This window comes from Cydia pomonella, unplaced genomic scaffold, assembly GCF_033807575.1.
Source record: "Cydia pomonella isolate Wapato2018A unplaced genomic scaffold, ilCydPomo1 PGA_scaffold_30, whole genome shotgun sequence".
Taxonomy (NCBI): domain Eukaryota; kingdom Metazoa; phylum Arthropoda; class Insecta; order Lepidoptera; family Tortricidae; genus Cydia; species Cydia pomonella.
Window position 1 is genome coordinate 493,303 of NW_026907865.1, and position 12,623 is coordinate 505,925.

The 12,623-nt window shown below is 38.2% G+C and overlaps 1 protein-coding gene across 1 annotated transcript; it reads left to right on the forward strand.

The window, feature by feature from the left end:
* The first annotated feature begins 939 nt into the window (after positions 1 to 939).
* On the forward strand, positions 940 to 2,160 carry LOC133533972 (uncharacterized). The gene has a single exon (XM_061873061.1). The coding sequence runs from the start codon at positions 940 to 942 to the stop codon at positions 2,158 to 2,160; it is 1,221 nt and encodes a 406-aa protein (XP_061729045.1).
* The last annotated feature ends 10,463 nt before the right edge of the window (positions 2,161 to 12,623 follow it).

Here is a 12,623-nt window from a genome sequence, read left to right on the forward strand (position 1 = left end):
ACATTAATCGTCTACCCGTCAGTATCATGTCTATGACATCATTCACAATAAGTCTGAGCGGTAACGAGCCTGTGTTGAATGTAGACTTTCAACCGGCTCTAGAATTGGACAATGATGGTTTTTACGAGTGTGCTCTCGTGTACTTTAAGACTTTCAACACTATTCCTAATGTTGATAAGAGCAATAATATGTTTCACTATGGGGATGATGTAATCGCAATTCCTGAAGGTTCATACGAGCTCTCCAGTATAATACACCTCTTGAACGAGGAAATGACAAAGAGGGCTAAAGGTGATGGTGAAAAATTGGTGGATATCTTTGTAAATAACAATACCTCCAAGTGTATGATATTCTCGCCAAAGTATGATATTCGCTTTGACAAACCAAACAGCATAGGGTCATTGTTTGGTTATTCAGCGAAAAAGCTTAAAGCAAAAACATCACATTGGTCGGATAAAACAATTAATATAATCATTACAAACACTATAAGAATAGAGTGCAATATTGTGGAGGGCTCATTCGTAAACAACAAGCCGTCACATGTTTTACACGAGTTTTCACCTGACGTCCCGCCCGGCTACCAAATTATTGAACAACCTACCAATATTATATATCTACCCGTCAAGAAGAGTAACAATCGCATACAAAACATTGAATTGCGCATTGTAAACGAGCACGGTAATACGGTAAATTTCCGAGGTGAAAGCATTGCACTTCGTTTGCATATTCGTAAAAAGTAAAAAAAAAAATGATTATACATAACAATAAAAGCCTTGGTAACAACACCTTCACAACTAGTCGAGATCTTGCTCTCGTCGAGAGAACTACTACAACTCGTCGTATTAACGAAAGACAGCGGCAGTCACTACAAAAACAACAACAACCAAGGAAATTGACTAGAGAAAACAGTACATTTTTACAGAGTATCGGTTTCAAAGTATGTCCTCGTCATCTATCTTAAACATTGGTGAGAAGGTGTTATTCGATGACAGTATAGAAAGTATAGAATTTCACCCATACACTCCGTATAATGACTCTTTCAAAAACAACGATAACATCCACATATGTATCAACCGTCAAGATCTAATTCTACTACCGAGTCAAAGTCAAATATTAGTGGAAGGCACTGTGGAGAAAGGCTGTCTACTGGTCAACAATGGTGCTGCTTTTTTATTTCAAGACATTCGTTATGAATTGAACGGTGTGGAGATTGATCGAGCGAGAAACTGCGGCATCACATCCACCATTAAGGGACTAATCTCATACACCAAGGAAATGGACCATAGTCTTCAGACAGCGGGGTGGGAAGTTGGTGCTAAAAAGATACATGACAAGTTTACATTAACCATACCACTATCTCATTTCTTGGGTTTCGCCGCGGATTACAAGAAGGTAATAATGAATGGGAAACACGAGTTGATATTAAATCGCGCCAGTATAGATGTAAACTGTTTAGATTTAGCACCCGTTGATCCGAATACGGTACCGAAACCGCCGACTCCAAATGGTGAGATTGAAATCACTCGTGTCACATGGAGGATGCCAGTCATAAAAGTATCTGATAAGGAGAAACTGCGCTTAATGTCGTATGTTGAGGGCAGCATACCAGTTCAGATAGCGTTCCGCACGTGGGAACTGTATGAATATCCCATACTACCTTCCTCAGAACGTCATATTTGGTGCATCAAGACTAGTACTCAGCTGGAGAAACCTCGCTATCTCATTGTTGGTTTCCAAACGGCACGCAGGAACGACAAGACCAAAGATATGAGTATATTCGACCATTGTATTACCAATTGCAGGGTGTATTTGAACGCACAGTATTATCCATACGATCCTTTTTCGGCTGAATTTAAAACAAACAACTATGCGCTCTTATATGACGCATTTACCAATTTCCAACGATCGTACTACAGCCGTGATCATACCAGCCCTCAAGTAAATTATGCTCATTACAAGACACACTCTCCATTAATAGTCATTGACACGTCCAGACAGTGTGACAGCTTCAACTCGGGAGCTGGTGCTATTGATATTAAATTGGAAATGGAGTTTAAAGAGAATGTACCTGCCAACACCACGGCATACTGTCTCATTATCAATGATTCACTGTTTGAGTACAACGCTCTCACCAGTGCCACACGTAAAATCATTCAGTAGAGCATTGACCACCCTCAATTGTAAACGTGTCTTGGAACTTTGAAAATACGTTTAAAAAATGAATTATTCAAACATTTTTTTACCTTCTTACACACCGTCGATTGATTGTTCCGGTGCTGGTGATGGTTGCTGTGAGCTGAGCAAGAGTGTCTACAATCTCAAACGCTGTCCTGCTGGTGCAAGTGCTCCGATTGCAAATATCCATGTATACTTGAAGTTGCAGTTTATTCAAGCTAAAATCAGATTACATACCTGTGTCAGTTTTAATGGCCATTATGAACTCACCTGTGAAGAATGGAATGCAATGTTTGCGGAAAAAGTTGACGTCATTGGAAACTTCTTTCATAGCCCAATGTGTGTTTCACCAGAGCTGATTCAGTGCGATCGTCTTCGGATGTGTATCTCTCCTGTACCGTTACTTTTACTCAGCTGTGACAATGAACGTGTGACGAACACACACCCCTTGGTGATAAACCACATGGAATGGAGTCATATCGAATGTGTTATGGAGTGTATTAACGCACGTATCGGATACTTGAACAAAATAAAGTCTACCTACGAAAACCGTCTCAACTTCTTCAAGAAACATTTCAAGATATATCACCCCGCTAATGTTCAACATGCACGCAATATTATAGGTAGTTTGTGCAATGTAAACGATATTGTCGACTCTGAAATCAAGTGTTATGCCACCGATATTTTGTGTAATACCTATATTTTCAATTGAAACGGTTAAAGTTTCATGAAAATAAAAATAAAAAACAATAACTAACCTATTTATTATTTATTTTAACATAGAACCCTTATCTTTCTTCCTCCCCTACACCAATGCAATTGTAGGCTGTACAGTAATAACGCGCAGTAATAATTGAATATTACGTCTTTTTTTTCTACTCACAAAGTGGGTTCACCAGAGTATACTTGAAGATATGTAATCATTCACTTGTGTTTGGTCGACGGGAAATCCCCGTTTTCTCTAACCATTCTCAGTCAAGCCCGATGATGCAATAATGACTCACTGTGTCGACACGTGCAAATCATGTGTGGGCGTCGCATGGCGCGTCGCCGGCCAGGCTCCCCTTCCCCGCTTCGCCGCGCACCGCAGACGTCAGCGCACGAGTCGAGGTCGACCTTGACACGTGCAAATCATGCGTGGGCGCGGCGCCGGCTAGGCTCCCCTTCCCCGCTTCGCCGCGCACCGCAGACGTCAGCGCACGAGTCGAGGTCGACCTCGACACGTGCAAATCATGCGTGGGCGCGGCGCCGGCTAGGCTCCCCTTCCCCGCTTCGCCGCGCACCGCAGACGCCAGCGCATGGCATGATGCAACTCACTTAGTTGCCCGCAGCCCGCCTCACGGCACGACCGTACCGTTGTCTGAGCGAGTGAATTGAAGCATCACCATGGCGTTGTTACATCATTGCAACTTTTGTAACGAAGATGTATTATCACTGTTTGATATCTCATTCGGAAAGTGACCGCCACATCCTGCTTTGTGCACAAGAAAAGTCTGCCGACGGTGCTGTTTACATTGTTGACAGTGCCTTCAAGTGCAGAATAATTACATACCGGATTAATGGGAGTGCAGACATTTTGGATCCTAAAATGTATTTGTTGAATATTGGAGAAACGCTTGAAAAGCTGATTACCATTGAACTAAAAACACATAAACATGTAAAAATAAATGTTGAACTCTTTGGTACTTTTGTGAAAACCAATGCTGAAGGTGAAGTGATACGTGATCTAAAGTCATTCAACACAAAAAACGTGGCTCTGCATAAAGACTGTATGGATTTTCCATCGTATTTTGAACAAATATCCTTGTGTATTTCCAAAAAATGTGAAGATTTCGACGAAAGGAACAGCGGTTGGGGTCTCGAGAAGATTGAGTTTCTCAACGTCAACGTTAACAAATATCAACCACTCAAAGGATCTACATATATACCACTGCCACCCGAGGTGCAAGCGAAGAGGGCATGTGTTAACGTGAAAAATCGTGATAACAAGTGTTTTTATTGGGCCATCATTAGTGCTCTCTATCCAGTTGATAAAAACAGTGATCGTCCCTCATCGTACCCACATTATACAGACATTTTTAACGTGACAGGTATAAAAGATCCGGTTTGTCTCTCGGACATTAAAAAGTTTGAAAAATTAAATAAAATCAGTGTTAATGTATATGGTATTGATACAGATAAGAAAAGGGATGACAGGGGTCTGACTATTGTACCTCTACGTATTTCGAAAATGTCTTGCGAAAATCATGTAAATTTGTTATATTTTGAGAGAGGTGATATTTCACATTATTGTTGGATTAAAAATTTGTCTCGTTTAGTGAGTTCGCAAATTAGTAAGCATGGAAAAACAACATGGATATGTGATGGGTGTTTACACCCCTTTGCAAATAAAAATAAACTAGATCGACACCGAGCAATTGGTTGTGGGGAGACACTTGTAGAGCTACCTAAGCCTAATGAGAAATACTTACGTTTCAAAAATTATAAAAATAAAATGAAAGTGCCATTTGTAATTTATGGTGACTTTGAATCGATTTTAGTTCCATTAGCAAATGAAAAGTCTAATACTACAAGTGCTACTTGTAACACCCATAAACATGTGCCATGTAGTTTTTCCTATTATATTCATTGTGAATATGACAATAATTTATCCAAATTTGTTATCTATCGCGGTGAAGATTGTGTGGAGAAATTTATACAGAGCATTCGTGAAGACGCTGATAGAATCATAAAAATCTTGCAAAAAGTCGTACCACCAAAAAAAAATTACAGCGACAGCACCGGTGCTAACACATCCTCCAATATATGTCATATTTGCAAGAAAAAAATTGGAGATGATGAAGCTTATGTAATTGATCATTGTCATTTAACGGGTAATATTAGAGGCAAAACACACAATTCATGTAATTTGAATTACCAATTACCAAAGTTTATACCAGTCGTCTTTCACAATTTGAGCGGTTACGATTGTCATCTATTCATTAAGAGCAATTCCTAGCTGAGCAACTTTTCAAATCTCGAATTTTTGAAGCTATGTTTCTGTCGCGCTGCGGTGGGCGGGAGCGGGAGCTATCTAAGTGTGAGTGCGCGCACACAGATGCGAGACTCCAGTGCCCGCTCATTGCGCGCCGTTCCGTCGACATTGCCCGCGAGCCGAACGGAATTTATCCTGCGCTGCCCGATTGCAAATTGTTTTTGTTGTCATCACATAATATTGTTTTTAATTTTTATATTATACTGTATCTATTAATTACCATATAGGTAAAAACTGCAAAAAAGAATGATGTCCCTGCTTCGGTCTTCGTCGTACAGTCAAGTGCAAAAATATGTATCGAAAGAATCGTCTCATAAATATGGTACTACGCTCTTATTACACTGGAATAAGATGCTATGGGACATATTTTTGAGTAAGATGTTTTTACACTTGACTGTACCTATCCGTTTTTGTAAGTAGGTATAAATATATGGCTAAACTACAATCTATTTAACTTGTAGTACGATGGGGCTAAACTTGGGCCGCCTTATTGAAGAACGTATCGCAATGACAATCTGGGTAAAGTATGTTGGGGTAATGCCGGACAATTTTGGGACCAATTGAGAGAACTCGTGAGAAAATGTTTTTTCGAGATCTCAGCACGTGACAGATTCTTGAAGTACGGAGCGAATCGTTAAATAATAACCGTAGATTCGTTCATATTCGTAGGTCCGGTGTCTACCCTTCTCCAATGTATATAAAGTACATTACAGCCACCAATAAATACAAACTTAAAAGTTGTCAACGAAAGTTTTTTTTTCGTATTTTTGTATCCGATCTTAACCCTGATACAAAAATTGGTAAAATTGTGGCTCTCAAACTTTGATACCTATGTCATAAGGCAATTTGATAAGTAAACAATGTGCTAAGAAACCTCTTATTGTAAGGTTTACCCGAAGTAATAAAGTAAGAAAAACCACTAAAATAATAGATAGGTTTCGAAGTTTTGACAATTTAAGATCTCGTGAACTGTACAGGTTTAGTGAAAGTGTAAATGTATTGTTTATTGAAAGGAATGTACTGGAAGATATTAAGTACTTAAGTAGGAGGGACAAAAATCAAAATAAAAAATAATCGTGCCCAGTCATTTTTAATGAAGGTCGCCAAAAAAATAAGAATCAAACTTAGAAATCAAAAAGATTAAGTAGTTCTTTGAAAAGGTCAAGGTTTTTTTTATACTACGTCGGTGGCAAACAAGCATACGGCCCGCCTGATGGTAAGCAGTATCCGTAGCCTATGTACGCCTGCAACTCCAGAGGAGTTACATGCGCGTTGCCGAACCTAACCCCCTCCCGCCCCTCGTTGAGCTCACTGAGAGCCCATCGTGAAGTATAGAAAATAAGTAAAATTGCGATTTTGTTGGTATAATTTTGCAATTATGTATATATATAGTTGATATACAATCTTTTTTTTATAAAATGTAAGGATCGTATGTAAAGAGTAAAGTAAATATATAGGAAAAGAGAGCCCTCTTGAAGCATCCTTAAAATGCGAAACGAAAAAACGAATTTCGAAGCCCTATCTCTATTTTGTATCCTAAACTAGCTATGTATGTATGCGTGCACATCTACATATGCATCCGTATGTGTAGGTACTTTATTACGAAAAATTGCTCATTTGCTATCTATTTTACTCGATTTTGTTATACAATTCAACATGTATCATCATCCCTATACAATATATGTAAATACTCTTTATTGCACACCTCAATAAAAGAAAACAGAAACATAAGCACAGGTAAACAACATGCGGTCTTATCGCTAAAAAGCGATCTCTTCCAGGCAACCTTTGGATTGCGGAAATTAAAAAAATTACATTGTCAGTAAGTAGGTGTACATACACATACAATATACAAACATACAAAATAGACTGCCAAAATCTCTTCCTTTTGATTTACCGTCGCGCTGGTAGTGGTACTGGATAAAAATAATGGTACGAAAGTGTGATCAAGAAAACAATAAATGTGATAATTAAGTAGGTCAGTAGGTAAAATGAAGAAAATTTAAAGTTTGACAATCACTGCTGTTTTTGAAATAGGTAAAGATCGGATTGTTTCTTTCCTATCTTTACCTGGAAGGGTCAAGATCGGATAGCGGTCTACAGCAGTGCTAGGTCTGTTAACACAATTACAAAAACAAACACAGTTTCATCACAATACGCAAAATAAATTACAGGTCGAAGATCGGATAGAAGAAAGAATTCGCGAAATTTACCTTGCTCTCTGTGATTGCGCATAGCACAAGCCCGACTCCCTGAGCGACGCGGGAACACTGGCAGTCGAGGCGCAATGAAATGGCGTCTTACACAATGTTGCCAACATTAAAAAATAAAGCCAAATCAGGGAGAAATGAATGTCCTACGTTCTTCACCCGCATCCGGTATTTACCCAACATACCTTAATCGTTGAACCGCCGCATTTCAAAATGGCCCTTATTTTGATATCGGCTAGCCGTAATGTAATACGGCGGATTATACAATACGACTGCGATACTTATATGTATATAAATCCCCTTGTCAATGTAATTTCATTTAATTTGCTATCTAGTGGCAAACATCAATGTAGTTATCTTTTACTTGTGACGCACTAGTATGAGCATTGTAAAATACTATATTTCTAAAAAAAATTGACTTGTTTATTGTGATTATACGTAGTAAAAAAAAATGTGATTATTAAATTATAATACGAAAGGTGGTCAAATCGCAAAATGCTGTCGTTTTATTTAAAATAATGAAATAATTAGACCAGTTCCGAAAGTACCGGGAAATCCCGGTTCTTTAAAACAGTACCGGTTCTGCAATCCCTAATAAGGATGTTATGCCCATCACTATTCCTTCTGTGTACGTATATTTAGAAACGGTCTCCGCCTCCAATTCGTGCGATAAGGACAACTGCAGCTCGGACCGAAATTCACACGCAAAAAACTCAAAAATCGAGGTTTCGCTCTCGACTGTTTCCTCCTCCAAATCACAACCAATCATTATGAAATTTTGGAAATTGCAAGAGGAAGAAATAATCTATGCCGCTATGTTTTGATTTTTTGGATATTTGTTGTCATATTTGTATACTGTGCCTTTTTTTACAGCCAATTCAATTAAGCCGTTTTTGCGATTTTCGAGGCGCTGTAATTTTCTTCAAAATAAAATAATCCAAAAAAGCAAAACATAGCGGCACAGATATTGATGATATTGATCTTATTTGAAAAAATCATTGCTCTAGGTTAAAAATCCAGGGAGGAAACAGTCGAGAGCGTTTGTATGGAAAAATCACAACTAGGAATTCCTCTTAAGGAATTAGCCAAGATTAAGGGAAAGTTAACCTGCATTCCCATTAACAAGGAAAAATATATTTCATTCGATTTAAGGATTGACGAATACAGTCTAAGGTTTGTCGACTCGTATAAATTCATGTCAAGTAGCTTGGATAAACTAGTTTCAAACCTTTCACAGGACCAATTCAAAATACTACCACATTTCTTACCACCATCCGATAATTGTTACGAACGTGAGAAATATATGAAGTTACATACGCGTAAGGGAGTTTTCCCTTACGAGTATGTAAGTGACTGGAGGCGGCTTGAGGAAAGTGCGCTACCCCCTCAGGCCGCCTTCTATAGCAGCCTCACGGACTTAAATATTTCCGATGAGGATTACCAACATGCAAAAGATGTTTGGGATGCGTTCAATATTACAACTCTGGGTGAATACTGTGACTTATATTTAAAGACAGATGTTCTATTATTGGCTGAAGTGTTTGAAAACTTTAGACAAGTGTGTATAGGTGCGTATGAATTAGATCCGTGTCAATATGTCACTGCACCCGGTTTGAGTTGGGACGCCATGTTGAAACATATCGAAGTATGCCTAGAATTGTTTACGGACTATGAAATGATTCAATTTATAAAGAAAGGTATAAGAGGTGGTGTCTGTCAAGCGTCAAACCGCTATGCTAAGGCCAATAATGTATTTATGCATGATTATGACGTGAATCAGGACAGCAGTTTTATCATCTATTTGGATATAAATAATCTTTACGGTGATGCCATGCGACGCCCGCTTCCAATCGATAACTTTAGGTGGATGAGTGAAGACGAGGTTAAACTGTTTGATATATCAACACAACGGATAGACTCTGATGTTGGATATATATTGGAAGTAGATTTGGAGTATCCACATAGCTTACATGACTTGCATAATGATTACCCTTTCTGTGCTGAAACCAAACTACCAATTGAGGGTAAAATTAAAAAGTTATTGCTAACGTTCGATAACAAAACCAATTATGTTGTGCACTATGCTAACCTCAAACTATATATTGAAAAAGGGTTAATTTGTAAGAAAATTCATAGAATTCTCACTTTCAATCAATCATCTTGGCTAAAATCATATATTGACTTAAATTCGCAAATGAGAGTCCAAGCTAAAAACAGTTTTGAAAAAGATTTCTTTAAACTCATGAATAACTCCATATTCGGGAAAACTATTGAAAATGTCGAGAAAAGGGTTGATGTCAAGTTGTGTAAACAGTGGGATACTTTGCACAGCGAACATAAGCAACGAACAAAACCTACATATGGTCTCGATCGTTACATTTCCAGACCAAATTTCCACAGTGCCTCTATTTTCTCTGAAGAACTGGTAGCTGTGCAAATGAACAAAACCATAATTGTATACGACAAACCTATTTATGTAGGTTTTAGTGTATTAGATTTGAGTAAACAAATCATGTACAACTTCCACTATGATTACATGTTAAATAAATACGGTGATAATGTAAGCCTTTTATACACGGACACCGACTCTTTTGTTTATCATATCAAAACAGATAACTTTTACGAAGACATTAAACCTGACTTGCAAAGCAGATTTGACACTTCAGATTTGCCTCAAAACAACGTATATAATTTACCACAAGTCAATAAAAAGGTTGTGGGCATGATGAAGGACGAAAACAATGGAAGAATAATACGAGAATTTGTTGGGTTAAGGGCAAAAATGTATGCGTATATATTAGACTCGGATGACAATAACGAAATTAAATGTATAAAAAAAAACAAAGGTGTTAACGCCGCTGCTGTACGTAGGTTAAATTTTAATAAATACTATACCTGTTTAGACTTGAGTAAAACTCTCTATGATAACATGTATAATTTGATTAGTGATAAGCACAATATGTACACTCAAATTAGAAGAAAGAAAATTCTCTGTGGTAAAGATGAAAAGAGATTCATTTTGAACGATGGTAATAAAACCCTTGCATGGGGACATTGTAAAATAGCTAAATGATTGGTAAATAAATAATTACTCATTCACTTTTAAACTTTTTTTTATTTCAGTATACCTATCTATCTACACACCTGCGCATACATGATCATTTCTCCACATTATTGTTCAACGAGCTATAGGAAATTTCCCATTCCCAATTCAAAAAGCAGTGTATAGGTTTTTAAAGTGTTGGCAATGCGCGTGTAACAATTCTAAAGTTGCAGGCATCCATAGGCTACGGTGACAGTTTATCATCAGGCGGACAGTATTTGCCACCGACGTGGTATAAATAAGTTCACCAGTACCAGGAATCGGAATTAGGTCAGCTAAAAAATACCTATTACATAATATAGAGTGGTTACAACCGGATATAAAAATGTATTTTTCTTGAATACCTGGATATTCGATATTTATTTATTATTCACATACAGATATACTCGACTTTGCTAGTTAACGACATACTTAGGTTTAGAAACTCCCTTTTCTAAAAAGTGTGATGTAAATGTTACCAGATGTAACTAGAAATAGTTACAACTTTTAGATTAACATGAAACATCCCGTAATGTAAGTAAAAACATGTATGTTTAACATTACGACTAGTACCTGGATAAATATCGAATACCCAGGTATTCAAGAAAATATATATTTTTCTATCCGGTTTTAACCACTCTATATTATGTGCTCTTGCAAATATGCCCGTATGCATATTTTAAAACAAACTTATTGGGCAGTTGGAAAAGTACAAAGTCCATATATTTGTTGACCACAAGCTCCAAAACCAACCGCACCTGGAGCAAGCCGATGCCATCGACCTGGACCTTGACGCGTACACGTGCTCTGTGGCGTCAGATACATACAAAGTAGCGCCAATATATAAATATATAAATGTGATTCCGTCCGGCTGTGATTCCGTGTTTCTGTGATTCCGTGTGCTAATCCGCGTATAGCGGCAGTGCGTATGACTGTAAGTGACCGGGCAGTGTTAGTGTTCAGCGTATATATGCCTACAGATTGCGCGGAGAACATAACGGAATTAACTGATTGTCTTAGCTTAGTCAACGCTATAATTGAGGAAAATGATGTCGACTCAGTCTTTATACTTGGAGACTTTAATGCGCATCCACATACTAGATTTTTTAACGAGCTATGTAATTTTTCTGTTGACCAGGATTGGGTATGTATTGATGTAGAGAAATTAGGCTTATCTTCGGACACGTTTACATTCATTAGCGAGGCTCATGGGTGTAAACGGTGGTTGGACCATTGTGTAGTGACGAGTGCGGCGCAACAATGTATTATTGATATATATGTCAAATATGATATCTACTGGTCTGACCACTTCCCATTAGTTGTTAAATGTAATTTTAATATAACACAGAATAAAGCAGTACTGGCATCCGTTACCCCTAATAAAATTAGGTGGGGCGAAAGAAGTGCCGACCAGATCAGTACTTACCAAAAATTATGTGATGATGGTTTAAGGTATATTGATTTTCCTTCAGATTTTGTGCAATGTTGCGGTCACCACTGTAACGATTATAGGCATAGGGCTGTCATAGATAAGTTATATTTTAATATATTAAATGTACTATGTCGGGCTGCAAGTCGGTCGTACGGGGTGGCGAAGTGTAAAAAACGTAAAAAGCCGGTTATCGGTTGGAACAGACATGTAAGCGAGGCTCACGCCAATGCCAGGTTGCTCTTTAATACATGGGTGTGCCACGGTAAACCAAGTAGTGGCCCAGTTTATAATAGCATGGTCGAGGCGCGTAAAATTTTTAAGGGCAAACTTAAGTGGTGTCAAAACCACGAAGAGCAAATAAAAATGGACTTGATTGCAACACACTACGCTAGATCGGATTTTAAAAACTTTTGGAAGTGTACAAATAAGCTGTCTGCTAAGCCTGGCACTCCCGTGAGTGTCGCCGGTATTTCAAACCCGAAAGATATCGCGGAAATGTTTCAGAATCATTTTAAAGTTCAGTCGCAATTGGGACCGCCGTGCAGGCAGCTCGATATGGAGGACATCGGTAAGCCAACAACTTTGATTCTCGCTAAAGATGTCAAGTTTGCGATAAGTAGAATGAAGAAGGGCAAATCACCAGGCCATGATGGTCTCTCTATCGAGCACCTGCGTAATGCTGGCTTTCAC